The sequence below is a fragment of the Coregonus clupeaformis genome, chromosome 39, assembly GCF_020615455.1.
Source record: "Coregonus clupeaformis isolate EN_2021a chromosome 39, ASM2061545v1, whole genome shotgun sequence".
Lineage (NCBI taxonomy): Eukaryota > Metazoa > Chordata > Actinopteri > Salmoniformes > Salmonidae > Coregonus > Coregonus clupeaformis.
In genome coordinates, this window is record NC_059230.1 from 5,123,652 (window position 1) to 5,142,444 (window position 18,793).

Consider the following 18,793-nt stretch of genomic DNA (forward strand, 5'->3'; position numbering starts at 1 on the left):
TTTAGGTAATATGTACAGTTGAAGTCGGAAGTTTACATACACCTTAGCCAAATACATTTAAACTCAGTTTCACAATTCCTGACATTTAATCCTAGTAAACATTCCCTGTCTTAGGTCAGTTAGGATCACCACTTTATTTTAAGAATGTGAAATGTCAGAATAATAGTAGAGAGAATTATTTATTTCAGCTTTTATTTCTTTCATCACATTCCCAGTGGGTCAGAAGTTTACATACACTCAATTAGTATTTTGTAGCATTGCCTATAAATTGTTTAACTTGAGTCAAACGTTTCAGGTAGCCTTCCACAAGCTTCCCACAATAAGTTGGGTGAATTTTGGCCCATTCCCCCTGACAGAGCTGGTGTAACTGAGTCATGTTTGTAGGCCTCCTTGCTCACACACGCTTTTTCAGTTCTGCCCACACATTTTCTATAGGATTGAGGTCAGGGCTTTGTGATGGCTACTCTAATACCTTGAATTTGTTGTCCTTAAGCCATTTTGCCACAACTTTGGAAGTATGCTTGGGGTCATTGTCCATTTGGAAGACCCATTTGTGACCAAGCTTTAACTTCCTGACTGATGTCTTGAGATGTTGCTTCAATATATCCACATAATTTTCCTTCCTCATGATGCCATCTATTTTGTGAAGTGCACCAGTCCCTCCTGCAGCAAAGCACCCCCACAGCATGATGCTGCCACCCCCGTGCGTCACGGTTGGGATGGTGTTCTTCGGCTTGCAAGGAACCCCCTTTTTCCTCCAAAAATAACGATGCTCATTATGGCCAAACAGTTCTATTTTTGTTTCATCAGACCAGAGGACATTTCTCCAAAAAGTACGATCTTTGTCCCCATGTGCAGTTGCAAACCATAGTCTGGCTTTTTTATGGCGATTTTGGAGCAGTGGCTTATTCCTTGCTGAGCAGCCTTTCAGGTTATGTCGATATAGGACTCGTTTTACTGTGGATATAGATACTTTTGTACCTGTTTCCTCCAGCATCTTCACAAGGTCCTTTGCTGTTGTTCTGGGATTCATTTGCACTTTTCGCACCAAAGTACGTTCATCTCTAGGAGACAGAACGCGTCTCCTTCCTGAGCGGTATGACGGCTGCGTGGTCCCATGGTGTTTATACTTGCGTACTATTGTTTGTACAGATGAACGTCATACCTTCAGCCGTTTGGAAATTGCTCCTAAGTATGAACCAGACTTGTGGAGGTCTACAATTTATTTCTGAGGTCTTGGCTGATTTATTTTGATTTTCCCATGATGTCAAGGAAAGAGGCACTGAGTTTGAAGGTAGGCCTTCAAATACAGCCACAGGTACACCTCCAATTGACTCATATGTCAATTAGCCTATCAGAAGCTTTAAAGCCATGACATCATATTCTGGAATTTTCCAAGCTGTTTAAAGGCACAGTCAACTTAGTGTATGTAAACTTCTGACCCACTGGAATTGTGATACAGTGAATTAAAAGTTAAATAATCTGTCTGTAAACAATGTTGGAAAAATGACTTGTGTCATGCACAAAGTAGATGTCCTAACCGACTTGCCAAAACTATAGTTTGTTAACAATACATTTGTGGAGTGGTTGAAAAACGAGTTTTAATGAGTCCAACTTAAGTGTATGTAAACTTCCGAACTTCAACTGTACATGTAGTTAGGGGTAAAAGTGACTAGGCAATAAGGATAAATAATAAAATAGAGTAGCAGCAGCGTATGTGAAGAGAAGGTGTGTGTGTTGGACTGTCAGTGTAGTATGTTTGAGTGTGTGGTGTAGTCCAGTGAGTCAATGCAGATAATCAAAACGCTACCTGGACTAACTGTTTAACAGTCTTATGGTTCCAGACTTGGCGCTCCGGTACCGCTTGCCATGAGGTAGCAAAGAGAACAGTCTATGACTTGGGTGGCTGGACAATTTGGACAAATATTGGCTGGATTCTTTGACAATTTTGAGGGCCTTCCTCTGACACCGCCTGGTATAGAGATCCTGGATGGCAGGAAGCTTGGCCCCAGTGATGTACTGGGCCGTACACCCCACCCTCTGTAGCACCTTGCAGCCGGATGCCGAGCAGTTGCCATACCAGGTGGTGATACAACCAGTCAGGATGCTCTCGATGGTGCAGCTGTAGAACCTTTTGAGGATCTGAGGACCCATGCCAAATATTTTCATTCTCCTGAGGGGGAATAGGCTTTGTCGTGCCCTCTTCACGACTGTCTTGGTGTGTTTGGACCATGATAGTTTGTTGGTGATGTGGACACCAACGCACTTGAAACTCTCGACCTGCTCCACTACAGCCCCGTCGATGTGAATGGGGGCGTGTTCGGCCCTCCTTTTCCTGTAGTCCGCAATCATCTCCATTGTCTTGGTCACGTTGAGGGAGAGGTTGTTGTCTCATCGTTGTCGGTGATCAAGCCTACCACCGTTGTTGGAGTCATGCTTGGCCATGCAGTCGTGGGTGAACAGGGAGTACAGGAGGGGACTAAGCACGCACCCCTGAGGGGCCCCGTGTTGAAGATCAGCGTGGCAGATGTGTTGTTACCTACCCTTACCACCTGTTGCTTACCCTTAGTCCAGGATCCAGTTGCAGAGGGAGGTATTTGGTCCCAGGGTCCTTAGCTTAGTGATGAGCTTTGTGGGCACTATGTTGTTGAACGCTGAGCTGTAGTCAATGAATAGCATTCTCACATAGGTGTTCCTTTTTGTCCAGGTGGGAAAGGGCAGTGTGGAGTGCGATTGAGATTGCGTCATTTGTGGATCTGTTGGGGCGTTATGTGAATTGGAGTGGGTTTAGGGTTTCCGGGATGATGGTGTTGTGAGCCATGACCAGCCTTTCAAAGTACTTCATGGCTACCGACATGAGTGCTACGGGCGGTAGTCATTTAGGCAGGTTATCTTAGTGTCCTTGGGCACGGGGACTATGGTGGTCTGCTTGAAACATGTTGGTATTACAGACTCAGTCAGGGACATGTTGAAAATGTCAGTGAAGACACTTGCCAGTTGGTCAGCGCATGTCCTGGTTATCCGTCTGCACCCACGGCCTTGTGAATGTTGACCTGTTTAAAAGGTCTTACTCAAGAATTACAAATCAGGTCTTGCGCACATCGGCTACGGAGAGCGATCACACAGCCGGTGTAGTAGGATTCAATTTTAGTCCTATATTGATGCTTTGCCTGTTTGATGGTTCATCTGAGGGCATAGCGGGATTTTCTTATAAGCATCCGGAATAGTGTCCCGCTCCTTGAAAAGCGGCAGATCTAGCCTTTAGCTCGGTGCGGATGTTGCCTGTAATCCATGGCTTCTGGTTGGGATATGTACATACGGTCACTGTGGGGACGATGTCGTCGACGCACTTATTGATGAAGCCAGTGACTGATGTGGTGTACTCCTCAACCCTCATTGAATCCCGGAGCATTCCAGTCTGGAAAACAGTCTTGTAGCGTAGCATCCGCATCATCTGACCACTTCCGTATTGAGCGAGTCACTGGTGCTTCCCGCTTGAGTTTTTGCTTCTAAGCAGGAATCAGGAGGATAGAATTATGGTCAGATTTTCCAAATGGAGGGCGAGGGAGAGCTTTGTATGCGCCTCTGTGTGTGGAGTAAAGGTGGTCTAGAGTTTTTTTTAGCAGCACCACTTCTGGATGAGCATTTTCAGGTCTCTCCAGAGATGTTCGATCAGGTTCAATTCCGGGCTCTACCATAAAGCCCTGATTGGTGGAGTGCCGCAGAGATGGTTGTCCTTCTGGAAGATTCTCCCATCTTCATCCCCACAGCATGATACTGCCACCACCGTGCTTCACTGTAGGGATGGTGCCAGGTTTCCTCCAGACGTGACGCTTGGCATTCAGGCCAAAGAGTTCAATCTTGGTTTCATCAGACCAAAGAATCTTGTTTCTCATGGTCTGATAGTCTTTAGGTGCCTTTTGGCAAACTCCAAGCGGGCTGCCATGTGCCTTTTACTAAGGAGTGACTTCCGTCTGGCCACTCTACCATACAGGCCTGATTGGTGGAGTGCTACAGAGATGGTTGTCCTTCTGGAAGGTTCTCCCATCTATACAGAGGAAATCTGGAGCTCTGTCAGAGTGACCATTGGTTTCTTGGTCACCTCCCTGATCAAGGCCATTCTCCCCTGATTGCTCAGCTTGGCCGGGCGGCCAGCTCTAGGAAGAGTCTTGGTGGTTCCAAACTTCTTCCATTTAAGAATGATGGAGGCCACTGTGTTCTTGGGGACCTTCAATGCTAAAGACACTTTTTGGTACCCTTCCCCAGATCTGTGCCTCGACACAATCCTGTCTCGGAGCTCTACGGACAATTCCTTCGACCTCATGGCTTGGTTTTTGCTCTGACATGCGCTCGCTGTCAACTGTGGGACCTTATATAGACAGGTGTGTGCCTTCCCAAATCATGTCCAATCAATTGAATTTACCACAGGTGGACTCCAATCAAGTTGTAGAAACATCTCAAGGATGATCAACGGAAACAGGATGCACCTGAGCTCAATTTCGAGTCTCATCGCAAAGGGTCTGAATACTTATATAAATAAGGTATCGTTTTTTTTATTTTTATACATTTGCAAAAATGAAAAACCTGTTTTCGCTTTGTCATTATGGGGTATTGTGTGTAGATTACCAAGATTTTTATTTATTTAATCCATTTTAGAATAAGGCTGTAACGTAACAAAATGTGGAAAAAGTAAAGGGGTCTGAATATTACCTAAGTAATAGGACCATTATTCTGCTATGTGAATTGACGTGGAATTTTAAGATTCTTTAAACGTTAAGCAAAATGGTCCATTTTTCACATCCCTACACAAACACACACACACACACCTGTAGGGTTGGGGTCAATTCCATTCCAATTCCAGTCAATTCAGAAAGTAAAACAAATTACAATACATGCGGTATAGAGGTCAATAGAATTTGACCAAAACAATGGAAACGCCACACACGTGCCTCCCATTGGGGAAAAGATCCAGATTCTCCTCATTGTAGCCAATTAAAATTAGCTTACATTTAGGCCACAGTTTATGTGTATTTCACACTATGTTGAGGTAAAAATCGGAGTATAATGCTTGTATGGACGTCAACCCGAATACATGTTCATGTCATCGTCACAAATCAACTGCATTACACTTTAAAAACGGAGTCAACTACCACCACCGATTTCTCTATGCTAGCTATGCTACCAGTTAGCATTCAACACTTTTTTTTTTCTAATCCCGAAAAGCACTACTTAAATATTATGCAGCGAAAAAACAGCCAAATATATCCAGATAGGATTTTAGTTTTTAGTAACCACATTATGGGCCTGTTAGATTTTACGAAATATCCACTTTGTTAGATAAAAAATAAATAATTATGGCCGCCATTGACCTCTTCACCACACGTATAACAATTCCAAAATTGAAAAGCACTGAAGGTTTGTGATTTAATATTTCTATTCGTTTTATTTTATTTTATTCAGTTTAGTTTGTTAGTTGATTTATTAGTTTTCATTTAGTTTCAGTTTGATAACATCTATATTTTGTTTTTACATTATTTAGTTTCAGTTGTAGTGTTAGGGACAGAAAGTAGCTATGCTTGGGAGGCTAGGAGCCATTTATGTGTTGTAAGCCTATAGGCAGTAATACATAAGGTGATGGGTGAGGACCATAGACTTGGATAGACATATAACATCTCTGTATCTGTGTCATGCTATACATTTCTGAAGTACTGTGGTCGAGATTCTTGCTGGATTCATCGTGATGGCATCTTCCTGGGGTCCTGCTGCTTCTCGGCTGTACTCTCTGAATTTGCTGAAAGTACAAAAGACTCTGCTTCCCTCATCAGTGGCGCCATCTCTGTTGAGCGAAGTGAGACACACACACTTGGGTCCATCAGCCTAGCTGCTGCAGGGGTTGGATCCAAGATGGCTGCCAGAGGATTCAGGACGCATATGAAGCTCTCACACGGTGACTTTGGAAGGACTTGTGCCAACTGTTTTGCAACAGTAGCTGACTGCAACAAGGGTGAGAAGGAACGGCACCACATCAGACAGCTGACTGGCTGTCAGTTTGAAGTTTGGTCGGCTCCAGCAACGTCACAAAGCCATCGGATTTCTTCCCTAGCTAGTGATAGCTAGTAAGCTAGCCTATTTGAAACGTCGGCATCTACTGGAAGCATGAAAACCCCATTCGATGTTTTGCCCAAAGTTCAGAAGAAAAAAACGTATTTTTATTTTAGTCAAAAGATAGTTTCAGTATAGTTTCTTTACTACACTGTATGAAAAAAATATAAAAACGCAACATGCAACGATTTAAAATATTTTACTGAGTTACAGTTTATATAAGGAAATCAGTCAATTGAAACAATTTCAATAGGCCCTAATCTAAGGATTTCACATGACTCGGAATACATCTGTGTTGGTCACAGAACATTATATATATACACAAAAGTATGTGGACACCCCTTCAAATTAGTGTATTCGGCTATTTCAGCCACACCATTGCTGACAGGTGTATAAAATCGAGGAGGAATAATGGTCTGGGGCTGGTTTTCATGGTTCGGTCTAGGCCCCTTGGTTCCAGTAAAGGGACATCTTAACGCTACAGAATACAATGACATTCTAGACGTTTCTTTGCTTCCAACTTTGTGACAACAGTTTGGGGAAGGCCCCTTCCTGTTTCAGCATGACAATGCCCCGTGCACAAAGCGAGGTCCATACAGAAAAACAGTTTGTCGAGATCGTGTGGAAGAACTTGACTGGCCTGCACAGAGCCCTGACCTCAACCACATCGAGCACCTTTGGGATGAATTGGAACGCCGACTGCGAGCCAGGTCGAATCGCCCAACATCAGTGCCCGACCTCACTAATGCTCTCGTGGCTGAATGGAAGCAAGTCCCCGCAGCAATGTTCAAACATCTAGTGGAAAGCCTTCCCAAAAAGAGTGGAGGCTGTTATAGCAGCAAATGGGGGACCAACTCCATATTAAATGGCCATGATTTTGGAATGAGATGTTTGACAAGCAGGTGATGAGTAATGCAGGCCATGGAAAAACTGGGACATTTTCAGCTTCCAGGAATTGTGTACAGATCCTTGCAACGTGGGGCCATAAATGCAGAAACATGCGATGGTGGCGGATGAACGGCACGACAATGGGCCTCAGGATCTCCTCACGGTATCTCTATGCATTCAAATTGCCATCGATAAAAATGCAATTGCGTTCATTGTCGTTAGCTTTTTATTTTATTTCACATTTATTTTATCAGGGAGTCATACTGAGAACAAGGTCTCTTTTACAGATGAGCCCTGAATTACAGAAATTACAGAAATACACATCAAAATATAAATACAAAATGCAAGTAGAAAGAAAAACACAGTCATCAAAAAAAAAAACACATTCATCAGTAATGTGAATTGCCCAAATTGTTCCACAAATAAGGTGCAAGAAAATTAAAAGCTAATTTACCTAGCTCAGTAGAGACCAAAAAGGAATTTACAGAGTTAGCCATCCCAGAGACCGGGTGTGATAACTCATTTGTCTAGTGTTTATTAATAATGTTAGGTACAGTGGGACTTTTTGTAACAGGGCTTTTATAAATGAAAACATAGCAATGTATCAACCTACGTGACATCAGCCCATAATAAAGCACAGTGCGCTATGATATAAACTTGGAGAAAAAATATTTTAAAAAGATTGGGATGCCATGAAATTATAATTTGACATACATCTCCTCCCCTTTCTGTAATCTGTCACATCTAGATTATAATCCTTTACGTTGATGTCTTTATCAGAGACAGAACCATTTAACCATGTTTCAGAGAGAACCAGTCAGCACACGAGTCCTCTACCCAAATGAACAATTGTGTCCATTTTTGAAAATCGTACTTCACACATATTAGGTGCATTAGCCCAAGCCCCCTAGTGGATGTAAAGTCAGAGGGGGTATTCAGCTCATGACCATAAGAGCTAACAGGCATAGGGTAATCTGAAGCTATTTGTTAAAATGTACGCCCGCCCATACCATAACCCCACCATGGGGCACTCTATTCACAACGTTGCCATCAGCAAACCGCTCGCCCACATGAATTGACCCTTCAACCCTGCTTGCCTGACCCCTAAACCTCCACCTGACCTTTACAGCTCTTACCCACACCAGGTGGAAGAGGAGAGGAAGGACAGATTTAGTAAGATGAATGGTGTTTTCGCTCTCAAATGATTTCCAGCCAATCTCCTAAATGCAGTCAGTATGTGTGGGTGTGTTCAATTCAGAATTTTGAAATTGACTCCCATTCAACTCATGAGTTGAAATTTGAAATTGCCCACACCCCACAGGATGTAGAATTTGAATTTGAGTTTGAGTGACAGGAAGTAGAATTTAATTCAGTGCAATTCAAAATCAATTCGTCGTAGAACATTTGTTCCATTGAATCTGATAAGTCACACTGCCGGATACCAAAGATTATATCACTTTCTCTGGAAACACTTTGACAGCATTCCTTTTTGACGTGGGTGGACATGCCGGTCATCTTTGTGGTAGTAATTAGAAGTTAAAATGTAATATCCCATTTAAATTTCAAATGGTGTAAATGGCTAAATTGGAGTGGTCTTAAGGTCCATTCGATGAATCTATTTCAATGATTGAAATGATACCCACCTTGTATTCAAGAGCCGATGTCGGACACAACAGAAAAAACCTTATGATGTAAAATAAGGTCTAAGCTAAAACTGAATATGTGAATATGAAAACAATTGTTTATAGATAATTGACGTTAAAGGGTTAAAATATTCCATCATTTGTATAAAAAAACATTTTCTTTCCAGAAATTATAAAATAGTTTGAAAGCCGTGTTTGTGCTTTCAAATTATTTAAATCTCAAACATTTATACTTTCCAGCGATGAAGACATGGATCTCTCATGGTATGATTGGGTAGTTGGAGATGGCAAAATGGGTCAGTTTTGAGCAGCTTTATCTCTTGAATGTTTTGGCATTTCAGATCCAAAAAGTCACTTTCTGAGCACTTCTACAATGGGCAAATATGAATGGAAGGTTTTGTTTAAAATCAAAATGGGTGCTGTCAAAAAAGTGATTGAATTCAAAATGGTTGCTTAGAATAGTCAATTATATTTCCACCAACCATATAATTTTTTTGGCTTCTTTTTGAAGACTTTATGTTGAATTTGAGGGTTAAACTAATGCATTTTGGGAAATGTAGTATTTTCCCCATATTGAACAAAATGTAAGTGATTAATGAAATATAATAACTTAGAATATTTGCATGCAGGTTTTGTTCACCTTGAACATTCATTTAAAGAGTTTGTCCTGAAAATCTGTTCTTTCAACAATATTTTGTACCTTCAGAAAGTACTCACATCCCTTGACTTTTTCCACATTTGTTTTGTGCCAAAGCCCGAATTTAAAATGGATTAAATTGAGATTTCACTGGCCTACACACACACACACACAACCCCATAATGTCAAAATGTATATATATTTTTTTGTTGTTGAAATTTCTATAAATTAATTACAAATAAAAAGCTGAAATGTCTTGAGTCAATAAGTATTCAACCCCTTTGTTATGGCAAGACTAAATAAGTTCAGGAGTAAAAATGTGTTTAAGTCACATAATAAGTTGCATGGACTCACTCTGTGTGCAATAATAATGTTTAGGATGATTTTTGAATTACTACCTCATCTCTGTACCCCAAACATACCATTATCTCTAAGGTCCCTCAGTCGAGCAGTGAATTTCAAACAGATTCAACCACAAATAGCTTTGCCTTGCAAAGAAGGGCACCTATTTGTAGATGGGAAAAAACTTTAAAAGCAGACATTGAATATCCCTTTACGCATGGTGAAGTTATTAAATTACACTTTGGATGGTGTATCAATACACCCAGTCACTACAAAGATACACACCCTTCCAACTCAGTTGCCAGAGAGGAGGGAAACTCCTTAGGGATTTCACCATTACGCCAATGGTGACTTTAAAACAGTTACAGAGTTGAATGGCTGTGATAGGAGAAAACTGAGGATGGATCAACAACATTGTAGTTACTCCACAATACTAACCTAAATGACAGAGTGAAAAGAAGGAAGCCTGTACAGAATACAAATATTCCAAAACATGCATCCTGTTTGCAAAAAGGCACTAAAATAATACTGCAAAAAAATGTGGCAAAGTAATTAACTTTTTGTCCTGAATACAAAGTGTTATGTTTGGGGCAAATCCAATACAACACATTACGGAGTACCACTCTCAATATTTTCAAGCATATTGGTGGCTGCATCATGTTATGGGTAATGCATGTTTGGATTGGCGAATTTTTCAAAGATCAAAATGGAATGGAGCTAAGCACAGGCAAAATCCTAGAGGAAAACCTGCTTTCCAACAGACACTGGAAGATTAATTCATCTTTCAGCAGGACAATAACCTAAAACACAAGGCCAAATCTACACAGGAGTTGGTTACAAAGAAGACAGTGGAATGTTCCTGATTGGCCGAGTTTACAGTTTTGACTTAAATATACGGCAAGACCTGAAAATGGTTGTCTAGCAACGATCAACCAACCGACTTGAAGTTGAAGAATTTTGAAAATAATAAAAATTAAATAAAAAATAATAATGGCCAAATGTTGCACAATCCAGGTGTGCAAAGCTCTTAGAGACTTACCCAGATTGAATTGTCCTATTATGGAGTATATCCTAGCTCCGTATATGAAATTAAGGCCATGCGTATCTGGAGTCTACTCCTTATATCTAATAAAATGTCAAGTATACAGATATACAGTGAATTCGGAAAGTATTCAGACCCCTTGACAATTTCCACATTTTGTTACGTTACAGACTTTTTCTCAAATGGATTACATAAAGAAAATCCTCAGCAATCTACACACAATACCCCATAATGACAAAGTGAAAACAGGTTTTTAAACATTTTTGCCAATTTATCAAAAATAAAAAACAGAAATACCTTATTTACATAAGTATTCAGACCCTTCGCTATGAGACTCGAAATTGAGCTCAGGAGCATCCTGTTTCCATTGATCATCCTTGAGATGTTTCTACAAGTTGATTGGAGTCCACCTGTGGTAAATTCAATTGATTGGACATGATTTGGAAAGGCACACACCTGTCTATATAAGGTGCCACAGTTGACAGAGCATGTCAGAGCAAAAACCAAGCCATGAGGTCGAAGGAATTGTCCGTAGAGCTCCGAGACAGGATTGTGTCGAGGCACAGATCTGGTGAAAGGTCCCCAAGATCACAGTGGCCTCCATCATTGTTAACAGGAAGAAGTTTGGAAGCACCAAGACTCTTCCTAGAGCTGACCGCCCAGCCAAACTGAGCACTCAGGGGAGAAGGGCCTTGGTCAGGGAGGTGACCAAGAACCTGATGGTCACTCTGACAGAGCTCCAGAGTTCCTCTGTGGAGATGGGAGAACTTTGCAGAAGGACAACCATCTCTGCAGCACTCCAGTTTGCCAAAAAGCACCTAAGGACTCTCAGACCATGAGAAACAAGATTCTCTGGTCTGATGTAACCAATATTGAACTCTTTGGCCTGAATGCCAAGCGTCACGTCTGGAGGAAACATGGCACCATCCCTACGGTGAAGCATGGTGGGGCAGCATCATGCTGTGGGGATGTTTTTCCAGCAGGGACTGGGAGACTAGTCAGGATCGAGGGAAAGATTAACGGAGCAAAGTACAGAGAGATCCTTGATGAAAACCTGCTCCAGAGCACTCAGGACTTCAGACTGGGGCGAAGGTTCACCTTCCAACAGGACAACGACCCTAAGCCTGTTTTTGCTTTGTCATTATGGGGTATTATGTGTAGATTGATGAGGGAAAAACAATTTAATCCATTTTAGAATAAGGCTGTAACGTAACAAAATGTGAAAAAAGTCAAGGGGTCTGAATTCTTTTCGAATGCACTGTCTATACTGTAGGTAAAGATATCCCCGAATATTGACCCTTTTCACACAGTACTGGTGTGTGTGTGTGTGTGTGTGTGTGTGTGTGTGTGTGTGAGTGAGTGGTTTGCACCAAAATAGTAAAAAATTACAATAAAACAACGATGATAAATAAAAGAGAAGGAGTCTCTCTCTCCGTTCTATGAGCTGCAGGCGTCCGCATGCTTCCCAGAAGAAACAGTTCAGAAGAGTTTGTGCATCTATTACAACATCTTGTGATGTTTTTGTTCGTTCTGGACGTCGGTGAAGGTTTTTTTTCAGCTGTTTCGGGCACACATTTTTTTTGTAGACGCAAGCCGAAGTTTGGATCCGAAGTCTATGCCGCTTCGTTGGCGATTGGGTCAACAGTAGTGATTCTTCAATAAAAGTATTTGTTGTCATTCAACGAGAGACGACTCAGTGGAGAAGGTGAAAAGCTTCAAGGCCCACCCACACAGTCTGGTGAAGAAGGCGCAGCGGGAGCCTGAAGAAATTTGGCTTGGCCGCTATCATCCAGAAGGCGAGGTCAGTACAGGTGCATCAAAGCTGGGACCGAGAGACTGAAAAACAGCTTCTATCTCAAGGCCATCAGACTGTTAAATAGCCACCACTAGCCGGCCTCCACCCGATTACTCAACCCTGCACCTTAGAGACTGCTGCCCTATGTACATAGACATGGAACACTGGTCACTTTAATAATGTTTACATAGTGTTTTACACACTTCATATGTATATACTGTATTCTAGTCATGGCTCATCCTATATAACTACTGCTGTCCACTTCATATGGATATACTGTATTCTAGTCATGGTTCATCCTATATAACTACTGCTGTCCACTTCATATGGATATACTGTATTCTAGTCATGGCTCATCCTATATAACTACTGCTGTCCACTTCATATGGATATACTGTATTCTAGTCATGGCTCATCCTATATAACTACTGCTGTCCACTTCATATGGATATACTGTATTCTAGTCATGGCTCATCCTATATAACTACTGCTGTCCACTTCATATGGATATACTGTATTCTAGTCATGGTTCATCCTATATAACTACTGCTGTCCACTTCATATGGATATACTGTATTCTAGTCATGGCTCATCCTATATAACTACTGCTGTCCACTTCATATGGATATACTGTATTCTAGTCATGGCTCATCCTATTCAACTATTGCTGTACATATACTATTCTACGTATTCCTGTAGCTCAGTTGGTAGAGCATGGCGCTTGCAACGCCAGGGTTGTGGGTTCGTTTCCCACGGGGGCAGTATGAAAAATGTATGCACTCACTAACTGTAAAATCGCTCTGGATAAGAGCGTCTGCTAAAATGACTAAAATGTAAAATACTAAATATTCTATGCACACACTGTCCATATGTGACCGACCGGCTCGTTTCGGTTTTATGTAGAAATTTTTTTTTTTTACATTGGATAAAAGTCGAGACTCAGAGCTAGAAAATGGTATATGATACACTACAGTTGAGGAACAATGGGAAAGTTGATAAACTTGTAACCCCACTTTTGAGAAAATGGACCTTGAATGTTTAGGTACACTTACTGGAGAGCTCTTCTTTGTCTACGCCCATTCAGCATCGTTCACACCCTCTTAAGCTTTAGCCCCACCCATCTCTTTAAGGATTTGAATGTGAGGCCATGTGCTAAAGAGAGTGAGGCTATGTACTAAACAGAGTGAGTAGTTTAGTAAACAACCAAAGATTTCAAGACTAAAGGCTGGTTTATACTACGGGTGTGTTCATGGTTGCCCTTAGTTTGAAGATGTAATCCGGAGACGTGTTTTATACAACAGCCTTCTGTGTTCTCTTTTCGATCCATTTCACTCTGCATATTTACAATCAAAACGCCAGAATTTTCTCCATCTCCTTAGCTATCATACTTTAATTCCACTGATTTTTCAAATCTCGGTCCTCCAGAAAGTGGAGAGCAACACTTATGCAGTTCTACTACGTGATTTCTTTTTAAAAAAAAGCTGCGTTAGAAAGGATGACCTACACATACTGACCAGCTCACGTTATAGACAGAAGTGTGCTACATGGCAGACCAATCCGAACTCATCTCTCGGCATGTCCAGCCCACTCATTAGCTCAGCCAATCATGGCTAGCGGGAAGGTTGCTGTCTTTTTTCCGTGGCTAAACCAACTAGGATCGTAATTTAACAAAATGTATTCGTATTTACAGATGGCATACAAGTTTGTTATGATGTTCCAGAAGGCATTTCAGCCAAAAAACGCATTCTGATTTTTAAAAAATGTTTTACATTCAAATTGCTCTCCTGTGAATTAGTGACGCCAACATACACACGGTTTCCTGAAACGAGTCACATGACTCCGGGCTCATTGCTCGTCCTAATATTTATCAATGACCATTATTTTACTTTTAAAATTGTGTATCGTTGTGAATTGTTAGACATTACTGCACTGTTGGAGCTAGGATCACAAGCATTTCGCTACACCCGCAGTAACATCTGCTAAATGTGTATGTGACCAACAAAATTTTATTTGATTGGATCATCGTTTTTTCATGCAACATTTTTCCATTGAGAAATACGCACCAAAGATCTTAGTTAGGTTAAAAATTGAGCCATTAAAATCTCCTTGGCAAAAACATCAAAATGTATGCACTCACTAACTGTAAGTCGGCGGCAGGTAGCTTAGTGGTTAAGAGCGTTGTGCCAGTAACCGAAAGGTCGCTGATTCTAATCCCCGAGCCGACTAGGTGAAAAATCTGTCGATGTGCCCTTGAGCAAGGCACTTAACCCTAATTGCTCCTGTAAGTCGCTCTGGATAAGAGCGTCTGCTAAATGAATAAAATGTAAAATGTAAGTCGCTCTGGATAAGAGCGTCTGCTAAAATGACTAAAATGTAAATTTCTTGAGTTATCTTAGATTAATTCTGACTATTTTGAGGAAGTGAAGTGTATACTGGCTACGGCGTATCAAGATGGACAAACAGTTGCCGTTTTTTTTCTCTTGTTTTTCAAGCAAAGGTCTTTTAAGGGAGTATGAGAGCGATTCGTTCGGTTAACCATGTGCGGTTATCCGAGTTTGGCCAGCCGAACTGAAGCATGCTCACGCCTTTAAACCGTAAATGTGAAAGAGTATCCATTTCACTAAACACTCACAGAAGATAAGAGGATAATACTTTGATCTGGAACCAAACACTCCCACCCTCCTCTCTTCTTCTTCTTCTTCTTCTTCTTCTTCTTCTGTCTCCTCTCGCTCTGTCCTTCCTGCTATTGTTTCTTCACTTTTCCTTCAACCATCCCTCCCTCCCTCCGGCAGGATGACGCGAGGCATGAAACCACCTCACCACCCATAGCTCTCTCCCACTCAACCTCCCTCTCCATTTTCAAAACAGACAAGCTATATCGATTTCACCAAGTCCTACTCCAACTACTAAAGACTTAAAGACATGCTCCGGAACTTTAAACTCCCGCTTTGGGATGGATGTGCACAATCTATGAGCAGAATTACTACTACATCAATTAGCCACAAAATCCCTAGTTTGGAAGCAACTGTTTTTCTTGAAGCTGTCCATTCCCCAAACCCCCCTCCCACGTGGGCCAGCCCCCTAGCAACTTGAGTTCAACCAATGAGCTTCCACCCCTCACATTTGAGTGACAGCTAGCAAGAGGCACATCATTCACACACACAGAGAGAGAGAGAGAGAGAGAGAGAGAGAGACAGAGACAGAGAGACAGAGAGAGAGCAATGACGTGGTGCACATATGTGACGTAGTACGCAATTTTCAGGTGAGCGCTTCTTTCAGAAATACTGGCTAAAAACTACACAAAAGTACCGGAGAATCCCTTTAAAAAGGGATAGGTTGAAAAACTCTGGGCGCCTACTTATGACATCACTTCCTTGCAGCCATGACTTTAACCTTTATCAATTAACCAGGGGTACAAATTAGCAGACAGGCACACACCACCCACAACACCTACCTGGGCGGCAGGTAGTCTAGCATTGGGTCAGTAACCAAAAGATTGCTAGTTCGAATCACTGAGCCAACAAGGTGAAAACTTCTGTCGATCTTGAGCAAGGCACTTAACCCTGATTGCTCCAGGGTTGCCGTTGATAATGGCTGACCCTGGCCGTGACCCCACTCTCTGAGTGTGTCTCAGGGGGAGCTGATGCCTGGCTGTGACCCCACTTGTCGAGGGATATGCAAAAAACACATAAAATAGGACAGACCAAATTATAATATAACACACACACACACACACACACACACACACACACACACACAACAGCAGGGAAACAGGATACGACTCGACACCTGATATCTCTGTTTGTTCATCACAGTGTGAATCAATGAGACACATCAGAGGGTTAGAGGTCAGAGGTCACACACTCCTTCTCTATGATGTCTAAGTGTTGTTCTTGTTCTCGTGACAGATGAGTTTGTGACACACACACTCAGAACAGAGAGAGAGAGAGACAGATAGAGAGAGAAAGAGCGAGAGAGACAGACAGACAGAGACAGAGACAGAGAGAGACAGAGACAGAGAGACAGAGACAGACTGACAGAGAAAGAGCGAGAGAGAGAGACAGACTGACAGAGACAGAGAAAGAAAGAGAGACTGACAGAGAGAGAGAGAGAGAGAGAGAGAGAGAGAGAGAGAGAGAGAGGAGAGAGACAGAGACAGAGACAGAGAAAGAGAGAGCGAGACTGACAGAGAGAGAGAGAGAGAGAGAGAGAGAGAGAGAGAGAGAGAGAGCGAGAGAGACAGAGAAGAGAGACAGAGACAGAGACAGAGAGAGAGACAGAGAGAGAGAGAGAAAGAGACAGAGGGCACAATCAGCTCTTTCTTTTCCCCTCGTCTTCTGTCTGTAACAATGTTACAGTGAACCCAAAGGGGTCTGAATACTTTCGAAGGCACTGTATGTATGCATGTATGTGTATATATATATATATACAAAAATATATATGGGCGATTGGAAATGATGCAGACAATTACATTGATGGAAGCTACAATCTATCTGCAATATTAAAGCTGATCTACCTCCTAAAGTTTTTTTTTTTCATGAGATTAAATCAGAACATCATTGAAAATAATATTATAATCATTATTATAACCATTATTATTATTATTATAACCATTATTATAACCATTATTATAACCATTATTTTATAAATCCCTTCTATGAAGGCGTAGAAGGCCCATTGTTCCCCACTGTGTTTGGGTTAGCAATAATTTGTAGAGTGGCTGTATTTTCCCCTCAGCGTGCATTTCTTTCACTGATCTGAATGTCTAAAGAATCCATGTGTTGTTCTGAAATATGAACACAGAAATACTGGACATTTTGAAGTGGACATTTTGAACTCCTATTATGGTGGTGATTTGACAAAAATGACCACACCGGCTAGCGCAGTTGCTAACTAGCGTTAGCGCAATGACTGGAAGTCTATCGTATCTGCTAGCGTTACGCTAGTTAGCAACTGGCTCGCGAAACTCTTAACTTCATATTGGACACAGAGATATAAAAGCGGTATTCAGCGCCTCATTGCCTAAATCAAGTTCAAGATCAAACTAAATAGCATATATCAGTTTAAGTTCTTTATTTAGATAAAAATGCCGTTTTGTTTCCATAACCACTTGTTGTGGTGTGTATCAACATTTGATGCTCAGGTTTCAGATATATCGGACTCTGCTGTGCTGTGTGTTGGGTTTTATGAGAAGTGACTTATTGGGAAAATGAATCATATGGGCCAGATTTCTGTATTTTGAAAATGACATCTCTTTGAAAAGTTGATTGCTGACATGCAAAAGAAAGAGAGAGTTAATATTTATTGTTTATTTCACTTTTGTTTACTATCTACTTCACTTGCTTTGGCAATGTTAGCATACGTTTCCCATGCCAATAAAGCCCTTCAATTGAAATTGAATTGAGAGAGAGAGATCGAGAGAGAGAGAGAATCTGTTATTGTATGGGCACGCACATTTTACGCAGGGTCAAAACTGTCTTATTGATCATTCATTGTAAATTGGATAAGAATACTTTTAGGCCTGTATATTGCCCATAGACTACCCCATGCTGGCATAGCCTATCGATATTGAACGCATGGTCGTATGACATTTACGAATGGTTTACAAAGACAATCGAAGATACGAACGTCAAAAGAAATATCAAAAGATAAAACTTAGTTCAACCAACCTTGCATTTGTGCAGTCATTGTAGAGCGCCTCGAAGTCTCGCCTGGAGATGAGCTTACAGCGGTTAACTCCCGGTTGAATAGCGCCGAGCCCCCGCAGGACGCGTACCTGCTCGACCGTACACACAACCGGACATATATCCAGACGTTTCAGCTTGGTGTAAACGGTATGAAGCCCGCCGACGAGGTGTTTTAGGAAGAGATCGAATACTTGGGGTAGACAAATCAATTCGTCCTGTCCTCCGACGCTGAAAGAGGCAACTTTTACTCCGTGTACAGCCACCATTCTGCACTCACTGGTTGTGGTCGCAGCGGTGGTGGTGGAAATTACTCGATCTCCAAACACCGGGGTGTTGTTGAATCCCAAGCCGCAGGATGGGACTCCTGAACCGGATAGGAAGGGGTTGAGGAGTCCCGTGGTGGTGAGCCGCAGGGATGGGGAGTCTTGATGAGGGCTGGTGGTTGTGGGGGTGTAAAACGGGTCGGAGGGGAATATTCCCCCGGAGGAAGGTACTCCTGGGCCGGGTGAGAGGACAGGAGGGGTCGCAGAGACGACCGTAGTGGTAGTCATGATCACTTTTACTTTTTTTCCCCCCCTCTCACTTTCTCTCACTCTTTCTCTCACGAGCGCGTATTCTTCTCTTTCTTCACTTGTGCTTCTCTTTCTCGGTTTCACA

At 41.9% G+C, this 18,793-nt stretch overlaps 1 protein-coding gene across 2 annotated transcripts in view; it reads right to left on the minus strand.

The window, feature by feature from the left end:
• The window catches only part of LOC121559150 (dachshund homolog 2-like), a 58,558-nt gene extending 39,835 nt beyond the window's left edge, over positions 1 to 18,723 (minus strand). For both annotated transcript variants that reach the window (XM_045211762.1, XM_045211761.1), the window contains exon 1: positions 18,119 to 18,723. In XM_045211762.1, the coding sequence (XP_045067697.1) occupies positions 18,119 to 18,687 (569 nt within the window). In that variant the 5' untranslated portion in view covers positions 18,688 to 18,723. The remainder of the gene's footprint in view (positions 1 to 18,118) is intronic.
• Between the last annotated feature and the right edge of the window lie 70 nt (positions 18,724 to 18,793).